This window comes from Neovison vison, chromosome 10 (assembly GCF_020171115.1).
Source record: "Neovison vison isolate M4711 chromosome 10, ASM_NN_V1, whole genome shotgun sequence".
Taxonomy (NCBI): domain Eukaryota; kingdom Metazoa; phylum Chordata; class Mammalia; order Carnivora; family Mustelidae; genus Neogale; species Neogale vison.
This window is the reverse complement of record NC_058100.1, coordinates 52,364,179-52,388,849: the sequence shown is the minus strand read 5'-3', so window position 1 is coordinate 52,388,849 and position 24,671 is coordinate 52,364,179. Positions and strand designations below refer to the sequence as shown.

The 24,671-nt window shown below is 36.9% G+C and overlaps 1 protein-coding gene across 2 annotated transcripts in view; it reads right to left on the bottom strand.

Annotated features, from left to right (window-relative positions):
* Positions 1-24,671, bottom strand: part of HMCN1 (hemicentin 1) — a 470,681-nt gene that overhangs the window by 210,542 nt on the left and 235,468 nt on the right. For both annotated transcript variants that reach the window (XM_044267297.1, XM_044267296.1), the window contains 7 exons: positions 20,013-20,171; positions 12,175-12,369; positions 9,425-9,520; positions 6,822-6,949; positions 5,341-5,485; positions 2,304-2,416; positions 245-404 (listed from right to left, as the gene is read on the bottom strand). In XM_044267297.1, the coding sequence (XP_044123232.1) occupies positions 245-404; positions 2,304-2,416; positions 5,341-5,485; positions 6,822-6,949; positions 9,425-9,520; positions 12,175-12,369; positions 20,013-20,171 (996 nt within the window). The remainder of the gene's footprint in view (positions 1-244; positions 405-2,303; positions 2,417-5,340; positions 5,486-6,821; positions 6,950-9,424; positions 9,521-12,174; positions 12,370-20,012; positions 20,172-24,671) is intronic.

The window sequence follows — 24,671 nt, the reverse complement described above, 5'->3', positions numbered from 1 at the left end:
GCTTGGGTGCAGTGAGCCTACTCCTCAGGAAAACACCATAAAATTTTTCCGAATGGCTATACAATTACTCTCCCTTTAAATAAGAATCTCAGTAGAAGAAATGGTGGTTGGCAGTAAAAATGCATTTTTGTAAAATGTAGTTCACTTTAGGAGAACAACCCCTGCTAATATGATTTGGGAGAGAAATGTGAGTTTTGGCACCGGCAGACATGTCAAAGGAAAACACTCCTCCGGGGGCTCTCACCGTAGACGGTCAGCTGCACTTTCCTTTTGGCGTAGCCGGCCGCATTGGTGGCGGTGCAGACGTACTCCCCGCTCTCTTCACCCCCAGGTGAGGACACGTACAAACTTCCGTCAGCCCCTGCGGAAAACTTAGCACTGCTGGTGGAGATCAGCTCGCCTTTCTGTGAATCACAACAAAGAGGTTTTTTTAAGATAATGAAGGAGTGACTTCATGTCTGGAAAAGGAAGAGAGGAAAAAAAAAAAAGATCTCCATGGGGGAAAATACTAGATTTTTGAAAAATGCTAATTTGACTTAAGTTATTTGTACGAAAATTAGAGCACAGAAAGCAAAGGCAGTATTTTGACACACTGAACCATGTCCCCTTTGTTCCAGAGCTACTTAAAAATGGAGCGAATAATGGTAATAATAATGAATGGGACAGTCATATGCTAACCATGCACAGTTTTGAGCACGTCACATGAATTAACTATTTTCATGTTCAAAACAATCATCTGAGCAGGAACTCCCATAATCTCCCATTTTATGGATGAAAATATTAAAGGTTGGGGATGATGTGGAATAACAGTCAGTCTGTGGTAGTTCTGGGACTTGCACCCTGGCAGTCAGGCTCTGGACCCCAAATTCTTTCTTAACCTTCATGCTTTATCATGGCACACAGGCCACACTGGCCTTTCATTTTTATGTTTTCCTAAAATGCATTAAACTTCTTTATAGTACCAGACACTGTACAGTTTGGGGATCAGCTACAGCACTGGGTTTTTGTGTCCAGAATGCAGAAATCTTAAACTTTTTATTTAACTTCCAGATGCCAGTACCTACTTTATATTTCAGAGCTTTGTAGATATATAAAATTAGATGCTATGGTAAAATGCTTGGGTTGTAGTACTAATTATACAATTGCCACATTTTGTTATTAGGCCATCATTTTATATTACTTATAGTTGTCAGATTTAAATTAATTTATAGAAAATACATGCTATTTTCATGACTGTTCAAAGATGAAAAGGACTGGGGCGCCTGGGTGGCTCAGTGGGTTAAGCCACTGCCTTTGGCTCAGGTCATGATCTCAGGGTCCTGGGATCGAGTCCCGCATCGGGCTCTCTGCTCAGCAGGGAGCCTGCTTCCTCCTCTCTCTCTGTCTGCCTCTCTGCCTACTTGTGATCTCTGTCTGCCAAATAAATAAATAAAATCTTTAAAAAAAAAAAAAAAGATGAAAAGGACTTCCGTAGCAAATGGGTTTTTCCTCCTTGCAAGAAGACAAGTAAAAGCTGGACAACTTCATGATAGGGACACAGAGGGGAATAAATGAGTTTATATATGTCTTATTTTGCCTTCCTAAAAGAAAGAGTCTAAGACAAAGATTTGAGGGCAAGAAGTTCAGTTGGAAAGTGATCCCCAGAGGCTTAAGTAGGTGAGCGGGGGAGTGAGGCACACAAGGAAGGAAAGTTAAAAAGATTTCAGTGTTCTTGTTGCCTCTGTGGCTGGGCTGATAAGCTTCCATGTGCTGGGATCCATTGAGAAACTGTGTGAAGAAACTCAGAAGTATTCTGATGGATGAGAAGCAGGTGATTTATAAAGGACACCTGCCCCCCAAGTTGTTAATGCCCCTACACTTCTCAGCTACCCAAGAGCAGGCTGAGTGGCCTTGTGGGACTCTGGAGAAAGCCCTGATTCCAAAACCTAGAGAGACACATGCATGAAGTGGGACTCTGGACGCGTGCACGGAGCTGTCCACTGCAGTTGCGCTGAAATCACAGCGGCTGCGGGGATGTGGCAAGGGTAGAAAAAGATCTGCTACAAACATGCTAATTGTTTAGAAAAGCTCCTGGTATACAGAAGGTGTTATGTTAGCGTTCACTGTGTTGTTAATGCTACTCCAGCATCAAGTAGGTGACTGTACTAAGGACATTTTAAGGTCCCTTCCAAGTGGTACGACTGCATGGGTTTTCCTTTTTATAAAATTCTACGGGACAGTCACAAGTCCTGTGTATGACAAAAAATATTCAAACACCGTGATAACACGTAACATTAACAAACACCTCTGGGTAGGTCATTTACCTTGGACCAGATGATGGATGGCTTGGGAATTCCACTTGCTTTGCATGGTAGAGTCACTGGAATACCTTCAATTGTGCTGAGTACCTGCTGCCCGTGCTGAATGGTTGGCAGGACTGAAAAAAGGAGGCAATATTCAGAGTCTGAGCATCTGTTCTTCCATTTAAAGTTATGTGTTTTTAGAATACATTGTGTATTCATAAAAACCAGCTAAGACAACATTTTCTGATCAAAATGTTGAGTAACTTGTAAGGGAGTGTAATAGAGTAAATGCAGTAACTCTAATCTGACGACTTTAATAAAATATTAACTTAAAGTCAAGTAGTGAATTATGCATAGCAAGTTAACTTCCCTACCAAAAGTAAGACTGAAGAAAATCCATGTTTTCCGGGAAACTCAAGAGGGAATTACACCCGAACATTTACACATTTAACCGTACTTTTCTTAGTCCATTACCCATTAGGCTGCAAAGAGCTCACGTAAGCCCACCGCTGGAGACATGGACTGTTTAACCACTACACATTTAATATCTGCCTATTCACAAGCATTGCTTAACAAACTACTAAATTTAACCCAGAAAGAAGGATATGTTTTCTTAAAAGAAAGTCAACAATAAAACTTGCAAGGCCTCAGGCGTTAACATTTAAAAGACTAAAATACAGGATTCTAAGTCAGTAGTTTTCACTAAAAAGAATAACATACCTTTTGACTTTAGAAAGCAACTGAAGAATTAACATTATATGAGCAGAAGCAAAAGGAAAAGGAAGACTGTTAATGATTCCATTCTGTGCATATCTCGGTTAATCACAGGCCAATTAGCATATGAAAAATTATCTATACTCAATGTTCTCAAAATAATGAATTTGATTAACGAAGTTCCCATACATGAAAGTTCTTAACATAGCACAAGGAACACAGCACAAGCCCGATACACACGAGGCATTTCTTTTCCTTCCCCTGGAAAGATGAACGTGGAATGACTCCCCAGGGCTCATGCACTCACTGAAGCTCTTGCTTTTGAGACAAGTTTCTCTAGAATTATCACAGCTACCTGGGAGGAGAAGTTTGCCAGAACAAGGGACACCAGAGACTTCTGTGCATAAACATCCCTGGAAGGCTTTGCTACATACTGGTATTTTCCAAAGGCTGGATTTATTCCTTAGATAATTTCCTCTTTTAAAAAATTGTCAAAAAAAATTCTAGATACTCTCTACGTCAGGCTACTCTCTAATTCTAGAATCATCATGGAAGAGTCGACTCTCAACTCTACCGTAATTTTGTGGCCATATAGAATAAGCCATTTTCTTACATGCATACTGAGTTTGACAGTTATTAGGGGAAGTGGCAAATTTAGGCATTTTCCAATATGACGACATCCGTCTGTGGAAGGGCTATTTCTTTCCAGATTTCCACCTACCTAAATCAAGATGACAAGTGAGTGGTTTTCCATTTTAATTTACATCTATATTTGCATGCATTAATTCATCCTTTTAAGAACTGGTCATTGAGAGCTTTTAATGAGTATTCTTAAAAGGGGCGAGGCAGAGTCATGAAGGAATATCAGTGCTAATTAACATGCCTACGGAGGCATAGAGAACTTGTGATGCTGTGTCACATCCAACTCAAAAACTAACCTGTTGGCTGAATGGTTGCTTGGTTTAGTTCCTGTCAAATGTCTGGGTTGGGTTTTTTTAACCTTAGTGACTAAAACAGTTACTCATTTAATTTCACTTAAGATGGATGAAATATGTTGTGAAGTGATCTTTTTAGTTTTTAATCATCAACATTTAATGTGTCATGATAAACCACATCACTGGTTCATCTGTCTCCTTGCTCCTCTGATCTGGGTGACATCCCAGCTAATCACATCTCTCTTCCACTCACATAAAAATTTACCTCAGAATCCTCCTCACACAATATTCTATGGAGATGACATGATTATATTTCTATACTAGATTCTCAAGGCCGTCCCCAAGCACCTTCTAGGAAATTGAGGGACTGATTTTGCTCTAAAAATAAATTGTATTTTTTTGTATATAGTTTTGTATTGTATATGATTGTATTCAATCTGGTATTGTGCATTTATTCTTTTAGACTGTAATTTAGTGTTACTTTAATGTTTCTTTAAAATAGTATTTCTTCAAGAATATCTCACGCAATGTTGGTGGGGGCTGGTATAAGATTGAGAGACAGAAGAGGCTATTTACAATGAGACACAAACATTAAAAAAAAGAAGACAGTCTGTATCCACTGATAATTTCAATAGACCAAGCAAAATGTGGAAATTACCGGATTCTCCAATTCATGTCCTAAAAAAAGGATGAATTTACTAAAAACAAATGTTCTGTGTTACTTTCATCTCTGTACACAGAACTATTTTTTAATGCCACACTTAAAGCAATGCTGCAAAGTCTTTAAAGAAAATATTTAAAAAAAAACCCTTATGACAACTCTTAAACTATGAAGTTGTCACTTATTTATTGAGATGTAAAAAGTTCGTGACTGTTAGTCACGAACGGAAAAAGATAGCTTTTGGATTTTCTTATTTGTGACCTTTTAAATTATCTAACATGCGAAAAGACTGTTTGGAGCACATGAGGTGACCTTTAGAAAAGTTTAGGTCATTTCTAGCTAACACACAAAGGGGTCATTAGTAAGGACATGCTTGTTGCACAATCAAAAAAAAAAGGCAATTTGGATGGAATAATAAGTTCAGCTTGCCTGAAATTAAAATGTATTTTTAAACATAACTCTTTGAGAACTCAGTTCACTTTTATCAATTAAGAAACCACTTACAAAAGCCCTTGGCCAGACTCAGCTGGTGACTCCCAATAAAGCCTTTTTGTGTATGTAGGAAAGGGAATTCTGGAAACAGCTTTAACAATGTAAATAGTGTTCAAGAAATAAGGCTTTCTGTTAAGAATAACAATTAGGGGAAAAGTCTACTTCTTACAACTAGAAGACAGAGTTATTTGATTTAGAGACATAAACCTAGCTTTGAACATGGTTTGGAAAGAATTACAACGGGTGTGTCTCTTACCATGTACATCCACAGTGGTAGTTTTGTTAATGGTTCCAGCAACATTACTGGCCACACAAGTATATTTGCCTCCATCCTGAAGGCGGACTCTTTCAATATGGAGACTCCCGTCACTGCGTACAGTGATGTAAGGATTTTGGACCAACTTAAAGAAAAAAAAGTCATATTTAATTTAAAAGCTAATGTTCCCTAAGCCAAAACCAGATTTTTTTTCCCAACTGGGTTATTAAATGTCTTATAACAAAATATTTTAACACCCTTAAGGGAAAATGATGAGCATAAAATGTTACAAAGAGTAGAATCTATTATATGTCCTCCTGCTAAACCACCAAATATTACACATACTAGCATCCATAGGAGTTATGCACATGCTGGAAAAAGGAACAAAATGGAGATAACACTTGACAGGAAACAAGTGATGTCTCTATTTTATGTCTCTGAGATTTCTGGTATCACTCAGGACCCAAATTCCACTAATGACTTTTACTTTTTACTAATTTGTTGTTTTTCAAGAAGCATACAGTGCCACTTGCAAGTTATTTGATATTTTCATTTTGGCAAACAGGCAGTCATTCAAGTTGAAAGAATGTGATTCATTTCAACACTTACCTTTTTCAGTGAAAGATGCAAATATTAGAGGCAATGTATGATATAGGAACTGTGTCAGAGAAGGTTTGCAATATTTTCTGTTAAAAATGATCACTCTAACTGCCATTTATGCATTTTGTTCAATCACAGGATACCTTTGTGCTCAAAAGGTATCATCCTTTTTTATAAGGGCATTTAATTATTGAGTGAGGTCTACTAATTATCCTCAGGATTTTATGCAAATATGAACAATTTCACATCTTATTCCAAGGAGTCAGTTCACTTCTAATTAGCACTTCAAAAAGAGAGTGAGTCTAACTACCCCGGAAAATGGAAGGAAAAGTGCTCTTATCTACATGAAAATTTATTGCCAGAGATAGCATGTTTGCAAAAAATTCTATAGAACCGTGACAATTTTTTCAAATCCTTTCATAAGCCAAAGTACATACTGAAAAAAAAATGACACAAAATAGATTCACATGTTCAAATAGTTCATGATAAAATATATGTTTGAAATTATTAAATAATAAAAATAATAAAGATTAATAAATGAGAGAATTTTATGAAAATATCAGTATTTATTATATCCTACAAAAAGGATATAAAATATTTAAAGGCTATAAAATAATTTTATATTTGTTTCACTTTGTACATATTCTAAAGTTTATTAGTTGCATTGAATTTAATGCAAAACTATAAAAATCACACCATTGGCTCTTTCTCCATCTTATTAATTCTGAAATAATGTAAACTGCATAAGCATGTTAATATTAAAAAAGTTTTTCTTTTGTATTTTTGTATATTTATTAAATTGAAATTTCAATGGTTGGAATAAATTGTCTCTTACACAAGAAAATTAGAAATGTGAATGCATGGATTTAAAATGTTCTTACCATGGCTGAATTCTTAATCCACCGACGTTCTGGAATGGGATTTCCAGCCAACAGAGCACAAGGCAAAGTAAGCTGCTGTCCTTCAATGACACTGGTCACTGAAGGGCTGATTCCAATAAGTGGAGCAACTGAGACAGACAGAAACAGGTATTATCAAATCAATCTTACCCAAAAGGAAGACAAACATCCTTATAGGCCAAGATTATCCTCTTTAAAAAGCCGAATTTTCAAGAATAAGATTTTTAAGTATAAATGGGTTTGAATTCAAAGGCAGAGATAAAAGACCCTTCTAAGAGAGAATGGCAGGAGGGCAGATTATTTCATTCAGCATAATCTCTTCCAGTGCCGTCCATGTTGATACAATACCCAAATTTTGTATCAACATGGATGGGACTGGAAGAGATTATGCTGAGTGAAACAAATCAAGCAGAGAGAGTCAATTATCATATGGTTTCACTTAGTTGTGGAGCATAAGGAATAACATTGAAGACATGGGGAGATGGAGAGGAGAAGGGAATTGGGGGAAATTAGAGGGAGAGACGAACCATGAGAGACTGTGGACTCTGAGAAACAAACTGAGGGTTTGGAGGGGATGGGTGAGCCTGGTGATGGGTATTAAGGAGGGCACATATTGAAGCATGGAGCACTGGGTGTGGTGCATCAACAATGAATCTTGGAACACTGAAAAAATTTTAAAAAATTAAATTATTAAAAAAGAGAGGGTAGATAATAGTATAGAAGTATAGAAAGTAATAAAGAATTAATCTATGGCATGGAAGGCCAGAAATACCAAGCTAAGATATGTGCAATGTATCCAACGGACAAATGGAAAGAGACTGAGAGCACTTATAAATTTAAAAAGTGGGATCATCAGAAAAATTCTCCAGAAATATTAATCTGCACACTGTGACTAAGACTTACAGGAAGGGAAAGACTGGAAAGGATGAGATCAATGAGGAGGCTATCATAACAGGTCAAACAAATAAAAGGAGGTGTATTCTCTTAGATGTAAATATGTTCTTTTCTAGGAATTAATAAATTTAAAACAAATCAAAGCAAAATTCCTAGATATTCTATTTGGAAAACTTAAATATGTAGATGCATAAAGGGAGACATAGAAAAAATTTTATAATTGCATATTAATGAGAAACAGGTGCTGTTTAGCATTCACTTTAAATTTACATTTACATTTACTTACGTTTACATTAAATGCTGTAATAATTTAGACAATGTAGTACTAGTGCATAAGTCGAATTCCAAGGAATAGACATAGGAATACAAATTTAACATGTGACCAAAAGGGTATTTTAATCAGTGGGAAGAGAATATTCAATAAAAGATACCAAAACAAAGGTCCAACCACTTGGAAGTAAATGATATTGTATCCTTACTTTACGTTATATCTAAAAATAATTTCATGTGGACTTAAAATGAGAAGTGTAAAAAAGGGAATCAGAAAAGAATGTCATTCAGGGAAATACAAATCAAAACCACAATGAGATACCACCTCACACCAGTCAGAATGACTAAAACTAACAAGTCAGGAAATGATAGATGTTGGCGAGGATGCGGAGAAAGGGGAGCCCTCCTAAGCTTCCGGTGGGAATGCAAGCTGGTGCAGCCACTCTGGAAAACAGCATGGAGGTTCCTCAAAAAGTTGAAAATAGAACTTCCCTATGACCCAGCAATCACACTACTGGGTATTTATCCTAAAGATACAAATGTAGGGATCCAAAGGGGCACATGCACCCAAATGTTTATAGCAGCAATGTCCACAATAGCCAAACTATGGAAAGAACCTAGATGTCCATCAACAGATGAATAGATAAAGAAGATGTGGTACACACACACACACACACACACACACACACACACACACAATGGAATACTATGCAGCCATCAAAAGAAATGAAATCTTGCTATTTGCAATCACGTGGATAGAACTAGAGGGTATTATGCTGAGAGAAATAAGTCAATCAGAGAAAGATAATTATCATATGATCTCTCTGATATGAGAAATTTGAGAGGCAGGGCAGGGCATTGTGGGGATAGGGAAGGAAAAAAAATGAAACAAGATGGGATCCGGAGGGAGACAAACCATAAGAGACTCTTAATCTCATGAAACAAACTAAGGATTGCTGGGTGGGCAGGAGGGTAGGGATTTGGTGGTTGGGTGATGGACATTGGGGAGAGTATGTGCTATGGTGAGCGCTGTGAAATGTATAAGCCTGATGACTCACAGATCTGTACCCCTGGGGCAAATAATACATTATATGTTAATAAAAATAATTTAAAAAAAAGATGTCATGACTCTAATGTGTATATGTAGTGTTTCTATTTAGACTTAAATCAATTTATTCAAGTTGACGTTCATTTCTTCAAACGGAAGATAAGGAACTTAGAACAGATGATATGTAAGGTTATTTCTAGTTTTAGTATCCCATGAAATATGAAATAGCGTGGGGACAGAAAACTAATTTAGTAGTCAAATATTTACCCGTTTTTTGTTTGTTTGTTTGAAGTGGCAAAGGCAAGAGGTGATGTAGGAAAAGAAGTCTAATGACTCAGATGAGCATGATATCAAAACACCTAATTGATCTTACCAAGTCCTGTCACTGTTACTGTTGTCTGGGACTGGACCTTTCCAAACTGGTTTTCAGCTTCACAAATGTAGGTTCCTTTATCATTGGCCCATATATCTAAAAAGAAGAGATCATTTACTCATTCAGAACCATCTATGAAGCACAACTATGTGCCAGGCACAGTGCAGAGACCTGTGGGTGGAAAATGCGTAGGTGCTGTCTTCTGGCAGTTCCCACTCCAGGAGAGAAGACACACATAAAACCAACAATCACAGCACAGCGTGATGAATACTGTAATATGCATTTCAAGCAATGAGCTGTGGGAGCGCAGAGACAAAAGAGACTGAGGGCATGTAGAGGACTTGGGGGAGGAGCTGCAGAGGAGGTAGGATACAAGCAGGTAAATAAATAAATAAATAGCAGGTAGAATAGGGGGAAGGGCAGTCCAAGCCCAACAGGCTGCAAAGATAAAAGCATAAATTGAAAAATCAAGGTCTGTGCAAAGAATAGAAAGCTGCACTACCAAGGGGTCCTGCTGCAGCACCCTGGGGGCATTCAGAAGGTTTGCAAGAGAGATTTTTTTTTTCAGTTGGCTCAGTGATGGGGGGAGTATGTTGGCACTTAGTGCAAAAACTGGAAAGGCCATACGGCGGGGGAGGGCAGATTCATGAAAGGAACAATTATCCCAAGTCCAGTAACAGTTTTGAAGATCCCGCTGGAAATCCATGGATTTGATGACTTTGTTTATAATTATATGACAATTACATCTACCAATTTCTATGTCTGAGCTGTCAAATTCGTGGGGATGTACATAAACATGAATGTACATTATGTAGACATTGCCAGGGTAGACATTTTATGTAGAAATAAATGTAGAGATTTACCTATTGGAAAATGTAGAGATTTACCTATTCACCTACTGTTTCAATAAAAATTACTTTATTTTCCTCTGTACTACATTTTCAATGTTAAAATAGTTATTACTGTGTAGGTAAATAAAAAATATAGATTTTATTTTGAGACAGTAAAAAGAATATGACAATGTATTTTTAATTAAGGAAGGTGTTGGGGGATCAGGATGAAGACTATGAGGTTAAAGGTCATGTGGACACAGGAGACAAGCTAAAGACCTAGTTTGGTGCCTTGTCAAGTGTTGGCTTGTCTTATGAGCGATAGGGGAGGCAACAGAAAATCTTAAATAGGGAAATGACTGTCATCTTTGCAAATATCTTAACTAAATAAGCCCAGTGTAATCTCCTGAAAAGATCTGATAGAGTAAAATGTAGCTTTCCATTTTAAACAGTTCCATATTCTCCCAGATAAAGAGCAGTGACAAAGCTTCTACTCCTCTGCTAACCTTTTGCATTTAACTGCAGAACGGCATCTGGTAAACTCAGGCAGTGTCTACTCTGAACAACAGCAAATATTCACTTGCAAAGGAAAATTCAGCAAACCATCTGGTTAATAAGGCACACATTGTTTCTATCCAAGCTATTTTTCCTATTATTAACTCTCAGGCTTATTTGTGTAGACATTCATAAAACAACAGAGAACTGTTTGTAATCACTACTTTCCTTCTAGATTATTTAATTTGGACACTTGGGCAACCGCTTGTCAATACACCACCTTCTTTTATCTTCCCTTTCTACATCTCCTCTAACTGATTTGTTTCAGGTCCAATTTGTTTCCTATTGGGCCTTTCTCATCCCTACTATCACCCCACCTGCATAACCCTGTGAGCCTCTCCATTTTCCTTCTCATCTCTCCCGTCTTACAGAGCGGTTGGTCTGAAACAATATTTCATGTGCCCTTTCTTGCAGTGAAGCTTGGAGTGTTATTTTCTACCTCATCAAAAGCATTTCTTCACCTGCACATTCCAGATCCTGCATGATCTGACCCAAGAAGTACTTTTGTGGCCATCCCCTTAGACGGTGGATTGTAAAATGCCCGAATGAGGGACCCCACATATGGCTTCTGTCTTCACCACAGAGCCTGGCTGAGAGCTGAATCCTTAAGCACTTATAATTAGTTTAATTTGTATTTGGAAGTTTAAGAGGCTAATGGACATTTAATATTTAATAAACATGGAAACCATTTATTGGAGACTTGTTACAAAATAACCCCAAAGATGCATTACTCTTTAAAAAAACAGTTAATCAACTAAATGATTTTATCCCTCCAGTGCTACTATTCAAACATTCTAAACATTATTTTAAAAAGTACAAAGTGTTTACAAATATCTGAATGCTTAATCACTTACAGGCAAAATTTTTGGACACCAGAGTCTTTGACTTTATTTTTTTTCAATCTTCTGCTCCAGGTAAATATAACTTTTAATCATGGAGCTTCCATAGGGTATAATGTCCCTATGCATATGGTTATGTATTAGTGGTCAAAAAAAATTCATTAAAGTTAACTAACTCATAACATTTTACCTTTCTATGCAGCAGTTGGTACAAGAGTCAATAAAATGTGATCACTTATCCACCTGGGAGCCCAAGTGACTCCATTTGCATAAGAAAGTGAGATAGGAAGAAGTCACATTGTTTCATAAGCCTTCATGTTATGACATATATTTGAATAAAATATGACTTATTTATGTCAATTCCAAAATATAAGAATTCAGTACTCTTTTAAAGGGAAATGCAATAAACACAAAATGTGTTGGCAAGATCAATTCACAATTTTAAACAGACTAATCCCTATGTATAGAACATGCAGGTATAATATATATGTACATACTTGTATAAAATATATTTCCTTTAACCTACTTGAAATAAAGAGAGCTCCTGTTCTTAGTTGGCTGATGGAACTCACTGAAAAGGGTCTTGAGAAGATCGGCATGTTGTCTGATCTCTGCCATTTAATCTTTGGTTCTGGATAACCCTGGACATAGCAAGGTAATGTCACATTTGAGCCAATTTCCACAGAAACATCAGCAGGTTCTTGTATGAAAACTGGAGGTGCTAGAAGATATTTAAAGCAAATAAGCAAAAAAAGGTCATTGGGATAGCGTACAGGCACATTAAGTATAAGCGTCATTATTAAACTGTCAACAGATTGAATCTGAATCAAGGTATTGGTTACACAATATTTTAAGTTTACCCTTTAAGTATTCCTGGCTGCCACTGAAATAGCAGATATTTCTTTTTTGCTTTATAAATGAAGAGAAGCACAAAGAAGTTCAACTACTTCTTTATCACTTAAAAGTGATAAATAATGAAGAGAATGGAATTTAAGAGTGAGAATTTAAAACAAGTTTACTTTAAATAAAGAGAATCTTTTGTTTTAGAAATTTGTTTACAATTTTAGTTTATGTCATACTGCTCAAATCTTTGAACTTTCTTATAAAAAAGTTTGCCTTGTAATGAAATATTTTTTACACTAAAACTTAGCTTCTTTTGGTCAAAATTTTAAGGAACTTAATTTATACCAGAAGTCATTCTTTAATTGATCACTGTAACCAGTTAATAGTATTTAATCTTAAATTATATTCTTGTTCTAGAGCACATGTAGATCATTGCTTATCAATACCTTTCACTTCTAAAATACATTTTTGAGTTAAAGGAATTAGAGCTTGAGAATCATAGTTTCTGATTAAAAGAGAATAATGAGACCTTAATATCTTAGAGTTAAAATCTGATTCAGAAATTATAAAATTATAGATCAAAAGGCTACAGTTATCCACATAATTTAGATAAACACAGAAGCCTGGAGGAAGAATTAGAAATGTGTCATGGGGGCGCCTGAGTGGCTCAGTGGGTTAAGCCTCTGCCTTCAGCTCAGGTCATGATCTCAGGGTCCTGGGATTGAGCCCCGCACTGGGCTCTCTGCTCAGCAGTGAGCCTGCTTCCTCCTCTCTCTGCCTGCCTCTCTGCCTACTTGTGATCTCTCTCTCTCTGTCAAATAAATAAATAAAATCTTAAAAAAAAGTGTCATGGGCACAACTTGGAAAACATGGGAAAGCAATAATTGGAGAAAGCTGTCGGCAAGCCCATATAGATGAGGCAGCAAGTATGTCTAGCCCCTAGAACTTAGAAGTGATAATGTATGAGATACCAGACAGGACAAAACGTATAGGATGCTACTGGAGGTAATTCATGAAATGTGCTCATATAGGATTCTTTTTTAAAAATTCTATTTGTTTATTTGAAAGAGAAAGAGAGACAAAAAGAACATGTGTTATGGGGCGGGAGGGCCAGAGGGAGAGGGAAAAGCAGACTCAGCTGAATCGGGGCTCTATTTCACAATCCCGAGATCATGACCTGAGCCAAAACCAATAGGTGGTCTCTTGACCAACTGAGCCCCTCCTCTAACTGAGGGGTCCCTGCCCAAATAGGATTCTAAGAGGAAGAGGGAAGACACGGCTCCTTGATAAGGTCAAAGGTAAATATTGCTTAGAAATTCAACTATCACTTACAAAGCCAAGGAAAGTGCTTTCCATGATTTTTCTCATTTATCTTCATAATATCTTCACAATATCCTTATGGGGCAAGTACTATCATTACTTTACAATTTTCTCATTTATCTTCACAATATCTTCACAATATCTTTATGGGGTAAGTACTATCATTACTCTAATTTTGCAGATGAAGAAGCTGAGACAAAATAGTTAATTTGCTAAGTGTCACATGGAATTGAATTGTGGAGGTAGGACTGAAAACCAGATTGATGCTGGTAACAATTCCTTGTCATTTTATCAGCCTCCCCTTTTCTTTTTTTTTTTTTTTTTAAGATTTTATTTATTTATTTGAGAGAGAGACAGTGAGAAAGAGCATGAGCGAGGAGAAGGTCAGAGAGTGAAGCAGACTCCCCATGGAGCTGGGAGCCTGATGTGGGACTCGATCCTGGGACTCCAGGATCACGCCCTGAGCCAAAGGCAGTCGTCCAACCAACTGCGCCACCCAGGCGTCCCCAGCCTCCCCTTTTCTATAGGTTCTTACAACTGCTCAAAGTCAAGTTGTTTAGCAGGTTAATAAAAATGGGTGCAGAGAGCGCTTCTTTCCTTCTCATTGGGAATTCTGGGACTCCGATGTACGGTTGTCTCCCAACCAGCCTTAGTGCTTTTATTAGGTGGGGCTAACGGACATCCTCTAAGTACACAGCTTCATCTCCCATCATCTCCCTACAGAAATCTTATTTTCTGGACAATTTGAACTCTTTACTCTTCTCCAAACAAGGATTGACCTTTTTTTTCTTTTCTTTTTTTTTTAAGATTTTATTTATTTACTTGAGAGGGAAAGAGAGAGCATGAGAGGGGAGAGGGTCAGAGGGAGAAGCAGACTCCCCGCTGAAAAGGCAGCCCAATGCGGGACTTGATCCTGGGACTCCAGGATCATGACCTGAGCTGAAGGCAGTCGCTGAACCAACTGAGCCACCCAGGCATCCCAAGGATTGACCATTTTTATATCATAAGTGCTCACGTTTTACTGCCATTCCTTTCAAATGCAATGTTGGTTGTTGATCTCTGGCTGTTGAAATATTGACAATTCTTTAATCCAATTCAAAAGCTCCCTCTTCAATGCCATCTCTCAGCCTCCCAGACAGACAGGATTTCTTTCCTCTGAACTCACTCTGTATCACTCTCATGGCAATGGCCACATTCTGCCTTTCTCTAGAGAGTTCATGTTTGCAACCATATTTTATCCTTTATAGCAACTAACATAACACTTTGTGCATTCAAGGCTGCTAGATATCTGTGAATTGTTGAATCAATATTAAAACACTTCAACAATAATCTAGTGTGTGCATTTGCATGCGTGTAAGTGCATGGTGATTATCACAACCTTGATCCCATACATTTGAACTTGCACTATAGAAGAAAACAGGCAACTTCAGAAACCTTATTGCTTGTTTACTGGACCTAAATAAAATAAAATAAAGTTAAGCCCACAATTGAGTAACATATTTTTAAAAAGAAGTGTGGGATTTCTCTTAATCCACCTCTATGGGAACTTGGCTTATAAAAATAATAGGCAAAATAAGTATATTTAGAAAAAAATTTATAAAGCAGCTCAATGTTTGCCTTTGGTGTAAAGGGCTAGTTACTTTTCTCTAGAGTGATAGTAACCATTTATTCCAGAGCCAGTTTCTTTTCTGAAAAAAAAGACATTAAGTATAAAAAAAGTCTCAGGATGTATTAGGTGCAGATTATGGGCAGGTAGATGTGAAAATGCGGCAGAAAATAAATTCCAGAAGAGCAAAAAGATATGCAGTAGGCTGGGATTCACCAAATATTTGGGAGGAACCCAAGCTCACTGACACAACAGAACATAGCCATCGGTGAAAATGGAGACAAATCAGAACTTTCAGAAGTAAGAAAGCCAAGAATAAACTGGACTGAGAAAGGACAAGCGGAGTTTAGGTTGTGCCCATAAAACTCATAAAGACAGGAGAAGTCATCTGTGGTGAAGAAGCTTTGGGAACAGTGTCAGGCACAAGACAAGCGAAAGGTTAGGGAATATACAAACTGGTACCAGAAAACAAGGCAAATGAGTGTACCAGGCACTAGGGAAACAGCCAAGACGCATCAATGACAAGCAAACCTCAAAAATGAAGCAACTCCTAACCCAGGCCAAGAAACCTTTTAAATACTTCCTACTCCTGAGTGTGGCCAATTTAGACTCCAAGTGAATTATACTGGGTAGATGGTAAACAGATTAATGGGCCCGGGGAAGGGGCAGCAGTGATTGTAGTACAAAACAAGGGACTTGGACGGGGGAGGCCATGTTGCTTAGAGACATTCCAGCCCATTCGGTGGTTTCAAATGGCAGTTCCATTATTTCTTTGTCTGTAAAACTGGAGAATTATTTTGCCTCCCACAGTCTGAATCTCTCCATGAACAAAAAGGGGGTAATAGTATTTCCTATCTGGTGATGTTAAAAGAGGTAGTCTTGAATCATTTAGCATGGAGTCATCACCTAAATATTAACTATCATTGCTTACAAATATTGTTGAGTTAATTTATTCAATCTTAGCTCCAAAATTCAATATATCTATTATTAATTTCAATTTCAGCTTCTGCATATAGTCTGTCAGGATCATGCTGGACTCACTGGGATCCCCTAAATATTTGTATGCACACCCCTTGAGAACGGCAGAATTAACACCCACTATGGCTTTGTTGTCATGGCTGACAGATACACGGCAGTGGGCACATAACACTTTGAAAATAGAAAAGTCACAGGTTGACCAGGTTGCTCTGAAAGCTATTCCATAAAATTATTCTAGTTCCTTCAGTGGTAATTAAATATATATCCACTAAAGCAATTCTTGTGTTATATTAGTCAAACAGAGATCTTCTTTCCTAAAATGGCTGAACACACTGTTTTGGTTCTAACAAACCACAGAACACAAAGCCACAGTCTAAGGCTGAGATCCTGAGTGGTGTGGAATACTGCAAGTGAAATCGCTGCCAGGCCGACTTTTTGTTTGATGTAGCCAATCTTCTTCTCTTCCAAATGACTTCACAATTCACTACCTCTTTTTTTAAAAAAGGATGAAAAGCACTGGTAATTTTCCCTGCTGACCTGAAATGTCCATAACTCAGAGCCATGATAATGAGAAACAGGAAAGGGGAAGACTCACTACAAGAAGCTCTAACTCAACAATAATATTGAACAGCTTTTTTAGTATTGTTTTTTTTTGAGCTCGTATTGGTGTAAGGTGATAGGCCCACAAAAACGATCTGAACGCCCAACAGCTACATGATAGGGATAAAGGCGTGTTTTTCTTTTTAAGTCATCAGCTACTTAAAATTATGCCCAATAGTTTTGGAACACAAATGAATAATTTTACGCACTACTACTAAAAGTAGCACTTGAGTTGTCTCAGACCCTTTTAAAAAAAAAGTCAACTTGAAATAGTGACTTCCCTATGAAAAGCCCCGTGGTTAATCTTAAATGCTATGCCATTATTTTATATGCATTTCTATATTGTTTTTCAGGACTCAAAGAACCAAACTGACAATTCAGTTTGTGCAATTCGTGTATGTGATACACGTGCCATTCACGAGGCAGATGGGAACAGCGGTAGCCACTGATTTGCTGAATGCATGTGAATAGGCGATAATGTCTCGTTTCATCTTTACAAGTAATTGATCAGGTACGTACTATGAAAAGTCAGGCAGAAAACCCAGTCTCTCTCCAAAGCCCATTCTCTTAACCACTATGTAAATTCTGAGGAAATTTTGGGTTGGTTTTTTGTTTTTTGTTTTTTTGGGGGGTTTGTTTGCTTTTAGACCTAATAGAGAAAAGCACGACCATCACTGCAATTGTGATTTGCATGGACCTTGGCCGTTACACCCTGTATCTGTTTGGATATATAACCATAGTTTTATATGGACAGTCAAGGTCTAACCAAACTTTGCAAGCTAAGGTAATCAGAATTCTAATGGTGAATAAGAGATCGTTAAGGCATAACAGATGCATGCATGGCACTAACGTTAGTATTGAGTTATTTGGCAACTTCATGATCAAGGTTACAGTAAGGAAACAACTGAGTTTATGTTAATGGTTCCATCAGAATGATTACTGGGATGAAAGTTGAGAGAGCCATTGTTTTAGAAAAAGTCACAAAGAGTGAAGATCTTGCATAGGAGTGAAGATAAAACAAAATTCAGTTCAAGGAATGAAGGATAAATACAACACATTTTTTAGGATGTTTCTTATTTCAGTGCAAGTCACTCCCGGACAGATAGCCCTAATCCTTATTTACATTGTTTTTCACTAGTCAAAAGAGAGAGAACTTGGAAAGTCCAGAAGCTAAAAAGAGTATATTAAAAAGGCTGTAAATAAGCAAAGAAATGTGTACATGGTTTAGATTTTCAACAGTCTTGGAGAGAGGTGACGGTGTCATTCTGTTTTTGTTGGGAACAATTACTCAGTCTAATTCATTCTTCCTCCAGAGCTAGACAACTCTAGAAGAATGTTGGGTGAATATAAATTATCTGGGCAGGAAAGAAGGAGAAGCAGAGCTAGAAAATGTTGGTAATTTGAAACACTGTACTTGTATATTTCTTAGAAACAAGAATTCTACATCAAGTGATCCTCTTCATTTGGATCCTACTTTCCTAAAAGGTTTCCTTGTATTTTAACTCCACTGGTAGATTCAGATATCCTCCACCCAGAGATTCCAATCTTATTTCCAAGGCACTTCCCTTAATAACCTCAGAATTTAGTCACGGTCAAACACATTTTGCTGTGCCCTAGTCAGAGTCTACTGTGGTCTTTGTGGCTATTTCCAGCTTTGTTGATTCTACCCCAAGGGCTTAATCACCAAGAATGTAGAGTGTTCAGACAGCCCAGGGCAAAAGGACCATAAAAGATCTCAGGAAAAAAAATATATTTTATATGAAACAAAATATTAGGCTTAGAGGGCCATTATATTCATTTAAAGAATTAAGATAGAACAAAAATATTTTATATTACTGGGCGCCTGGGTGGCTCAGTGGGTTAAGCCGCTGCCTTCGGCTCAGGTCATGATCTCAGGGTCCTGGGATCGAGTCCCGCATCGGGCTCTCTGCTCAGCAGGGAGCCTGCTTCCTCCTCTCTCTCTCTCTGCCTGCCTCTCTGCCTACTTGTGATCTCTCTCTCTCTCTGTGTCAAATAAATAAATAAATAAATCTTTAAAAAAATATATTTTATATTACTTTATTCTAAAAATATATGCATTCCCTTTGTAGTTCCTAACTTTTGTTTAAAAAAAGAAATAGCTGAGGCCTGAAAATCATCATACATAAATGAAAATGCAATTTAACAAAATGTCATATTTTATAAGTTTAAATGATGTAAACTTTTGAATTATCTGTTAAAATTAAGTTGCCAGGTTCTTTTTCATACAAAGCAAGCTCTGTTTTATTTCATGTGTTACACATTGTGTAGAAAATAATTTTTTTTTTTAAAAGCATGAGATGGAGAGACAAAGGAGGGAAAAGCAAACTTCCTGAGTAAACTAACGATGGTTGTCATGCACATGCTGTATCCTTCACATTGTGATTGACATTTATTTGTAGGTAGTACTTTATTTTATACACTGAGGAGTCATTGCTAGTAAGGTTGTTGTGTTTTTGTTTTTGTTTTTGTTTTTTTTTAAAGCAAAAGCACAATCTGCTACCTTTGCTATCATCAACATCTCCAAATTATGGTCTAGGGCCAAAATCTAATTTCTAGCCCCCAGATGTTAATACTTAGGAATTCTGTGTCCTCCAACTCCTGTTGAGAAAATGTTTGGCAATAGATGATACACCAGTGAAGCTCACAGCTTCTGACGTCAGATAATCTGGATTCAAATACCCAGGCTCGGCCCCTCCATAGATCTGTGATCCTGGTCAAGCTACTTAGCTTTGTTCCACCTCCATTTCCATATCTATCTAATGGAGATTATTATAATATCTTCCTCTTAGGATTGCTATGAGCCCTTAATGAGATAAGTTCTTAACAGAGTGCATGGCACATCTTAAGCATTTGGTAAATATGTACTACCATCATTATATTCCTAATCTGAAATGCTAACTCTAATTTGTCCATTCTAACCAATATTTCCACTCAATGGTTTCAAAGTTCTTAGCTTGGAAAAAAACGAATGTGTGTATCAGAGCTGGGATGCTTACAGCCAACATCCAGAGTTATCTTCCCAGCCGCTCTTCCAGCATCATTGACAGCTACACACGTATAGTCACCAGCATCCAGGTCTTGAGTTTCTTGAATCTTCAAAAGCCCCAAAAGAGGGTCAATAATGAGGAATGTTGACGGCCTCAGCTCAAGATCCCCTAGGTCAAAACAAAGGGAAAACATTAAACACTAAAGTATTTACACAGTATACTCTGGCATTGGTTTGATTTCAAAACTGCTGAAGAAAACGGACTGTGAGGTTTTTAAAACACAACACAGACACTTAAACAATGTTGATGCAAAGAAAGAATGAAGTGTTTCTTGGCCCTAAGCTGATTTATAAGTCTGTATAATTCTATGGGCTAACCTAGAGCCAAAAATCTGGCCCCAAATATTTTCTACTACTGAACATGTACCCAAATAAGAATGAACTCTTCGAAGATGCCCTGGAAGGTTGGAAAAGATGACAGCTGCCCTCATGGCAGTGTTAGGTAGGTAAGAAGGTAATGGGAAGACGAAGGTTTGAGAAAAAGCTTTCTACCATCTTTGTGGCAGGATGAATTTCAGTGCCAGGAAGTGCTTAGGAGACGTTAGTGTTCTTAGTTTGGTCAATGACAAGTGTTTTCATTTGCTGAATGTTATCAGTTAAACAGTATCTTGGGAGAGGTAGAGGCTACCGGAGAAGTTTCTGAGGACGTCTGGTAAAGAAGCAACCACAGCTATCTGGAGCAAATAGGGAAGAGCTTGTTGGTAGAAGAGGGAAAAAATGGATGAGAATTTCTGACGATGGCCAGAGAGAAGTGTTTTACATAAATCTCCCAGGATACCTCTACTAAATGTGTATTATTTACCCAAGTTCTTTAAGTTGGACTTGTGAGTTTCTAGAAGAGGTGGGTAGGGAACAGATGTGTGAAGGATGAAACCATGCATTGGGTTCGACCTCAGTGTGAAGCTAGAATGATGCCAAAAATTAGTGTCTGAGTTACCTGTGTATTCTGTGTGTCCCTGCAGCACCTAAAATCTCCTGAGAACCATTTCTCTCTGAAAACTGGCAATTCCTCAAATAATCTGTAAGTTAAGCTTAGCCATTCCTTATGTTTCTCCTCCTTTAGAGTGATGGCTCTCTTAAGAATGAAATTAACCAGGATGGTCAATTTCATTAAAAACAAAAACAAAAACAAAAAACCCAGTTCTGGATGTTTAGTGGTTGGTGTTCATAGCTTTTTTGTTTGTTTTTGTTAAAGGGTGATATCAAACTTTTTGCAGAAGTCCTAATATCTTCCTGCAGGTTTGAAGTCCATTGCTCTTAGGTATGCTATATACCCAGATGTCAAGTCTTAAAAAATTACTCTCCACAATATCAAGTACTAGCGTAGCCATGTGCCCTGAAGACCACAGTAGTAATTCTCTAACAACAACAACAAAAAAAGGCAGAGAGAGAATTCCAGAACTAGTAATTCTCTAGAATACTATAAAAATCACCAATCAACAGACTCAAGACAACAAACAGGCCATTCTCTTTTTGTTTTTATAATTTTGGGAGTAATAGGGGTCAAAGGAGCCATAAATTTGGAAAAAAAATTACATTAGCAATCATCAGTGCCAAAAATAAAGTATTTTTTAGTATTCCAATATTTAAAACCCAAATCATCCTTTTAAGCTTGCTACTACATACCACGCGAGAATAAGAGAAGCAACCAAAGCTATGTCTATGTGCCTCTGGGAAATTTTCATAAATAAAAACAGATGATGTTGACATAAACTTTCCTCCCACTAAGGGAGAATGAGATGTGACCTAGCTGTTCATGAAGTATTAGAATGTTTGGACTAAAATGCATTTAGAATTTTGGAATTTACTTCTCTCCTATTTCTTTTGTGTATGTCAAAGGACACAAGAGGATAAAATCAAGACCTTTTAGCTAGTAGCTTTTTTCAAAATAAAAATGTTTATAGAACAGCAGCAATGTAACAAAATATAAATTGAAAAACATTCGTTTAATCAAGTTTGCATTCTGACCATGCATTGATAATCTCTCCTTTCTTCATTTCTAATGAAAAATTAGTCACCAAATTATTGAGAAGCCATAGAGAAATAGAGAACTTTGAGATGGATATGAAATAGGGATTTATTTAGTTTTAACATTAGATAAAAGATAAAAGAATGATATAAATAGTAAAATATACAAACTTTCCTGACAATCTACGCTAGGATTTAACAATCATTACCCCTGAAAAGGGTTTTCTTTATGCTGTAGTTTAAATTCATTTCTGGTCTCTGTAAATGTAAGATGAACAAACAGAGAGATCATTATCCCTGGCACGAGATCCTTTCAAATAGCTGACGGTGATTAGTGGTTCTCAAATATGTTTGTCTCAAGACCCTTTTATACTCTTAGAAATTACTGGAGACTTTAATGAGGTTTTGTTTACATGAACTATATTTATTTGTATTTAGCATTTTAGAAATGAAACTGAAAAGTTTTTAAATGTATGCATTTGCTTTATAATAACAAACTCAGGACATTTTAACAGAATGAATATATTTTATGAGAAAATAATTATATTTCCAAAAACAAGAGAAATTTAGTGAGAAGAGTGGCATTTCACATTTTTGCAAATTTCTAGAATGTCTAGCTTAATAGAAGACAGCTGAATGCTCCTCTCTGCGTCTGCATTATGTAGCCTCTAAAAACTCCACTATATACTCATGAGACAATGAATGTGAAAAAGACAAATAATATCTCAGTGTAATTAGGAAAATAATTTTGATCTCCTGGATTCCCTGGAAAAAATTATGGGGAACCCCCAGGGATTCCTGACTACACTCAAAGAAACACCAATCTAAATTTAAAAATCGAATTTCTTAGTTTCCCAGAAATATCCTCTATGCAACATTGTTTTTTTCCAGAATGCATTTTCTTTTCTTCTTCTTTTTTCTTTTCTTCCTTTTATTAACATATAATGTATTATTAGCCCCAGGGGTACAGTTCTGTGAATCATCAGGCTTACACACTTCACACCATAGCACCATACCACATACCGTCCCCAATGTCCATAACCCAGCCCCCCTCTAGTGTTGCCGATTCTTTTTTGAACTCACTGTATGTTGCTATAGTTAAAAATGAAAAATAAAAAATTTTGATGGGTATTTGTACTTATGGAATTCCTTTTCTCTGATGGTCTGAATGGAATACAATTTATTAATGGATGGTGGTTGTCTGGAGTTTGGAGCAAAGGGAATGAGGAACTGTTGTTTAAATTATACAAAATAAGTAAGTTCTAGAGATCTGCTATGCAATAACGTGCCTATAGTTAACAATACTGTATTGCACACTCAAACATTTGTTAACAAGATAGATTCCATTTGTTCTTACAATCAGTCAATCACCACCTACTTCATTCAATCAGAATTGCCAAAAAAAAAAAAAAGGGCATAAAAAAATATATTCTTCTGGTTAAGGTGAGGTCTCTTCTTCACCCCTTGTTTTCCATAGGTATAATTTTCATAACCTTCCTACTGTCTCATCTCTAGTAGAGATGGAAAAGGAAAGGAAAAAGGAAAAGGAAAGCTCAACTACCTCCTCCTCCTTTCTTTCTGGAGCCAATCTACAAGTAGAAGAGATTATCCTCTAGTTTTGTTCTGGATGATCCAGATACTGCATATGCAATAAATTGCTTGCTTGGGATAGGAAGGGCAATAGGTTGGCCTGATTGAGGGGTTTATTATGACTGCTCTGCATATTACTGATGAACATTGGAGAATGTCCTCCAGCATGGTCTGTTGGTGTTTAATGCCCACATTCTAGCTCTGTTGCTTCATAACTTGGACAGAGAAATGGGATTTTATATACTGGGCCTGATGGACCACAACATCTATATTTGAGAGGACTAACAGGTAGTCAATTCTAGAATCTTCTATATGGTGGCTATATTGCTCCCTAACACCTCCTTAGCTTCCAAGCCATTTATAGGACCCAGGCCAACATGGAAACTGTATTTAATTCAGAGAAGTAGCTCAATTTCAGGAAATAAAAGACTTTCTGTGTGACTCTCCTATCTATGGGCAGAGAAATCGGCAGGTTATATTACTTTTAAAAATTTTCATTTTTAACATTAACTGCTGACTTTCATAAAACAGAAATACTGCATCTATAATGCATTTTTTCTGGATTTATTTATGATGTGAGTTTGACATTGATTATCTATTTCATTTGAAATTCAAAGATTTAAATATTTTAAATAAGTAAAATTAGTTTGTGTTGCCTGAAATAAACCTAATTAAGAAGCAAATCTAGAAATGCTTTTATCACACAAAACATGAAGACCCAAAATCATTTAACATGGAAAACAATGAAAATGGCTTCATCTCCTAGTTTTCCTGTTTTTGATTTGTATAATTTAAAAGTGTTTGTTTTCTACATAAAGCCTTTATTTTTCACCTCATGTTCCCCAAGAGTTTGAACCCGAGGTGAATTCATAATTTTGTGATTATGACATCAACCCGTTGCTATGGGGAGGTCTGTGATTTAACAAACAGAATCATAACAATAGTTCTTTGTACTGTTTAGCATTTTTCATCTGAAGATTAAAAAGTATTTTGCAAACAGCATCTCAATAATCCTAGCAACCTCCCTTTTAGAGTGTTTGCGGGAATTTTT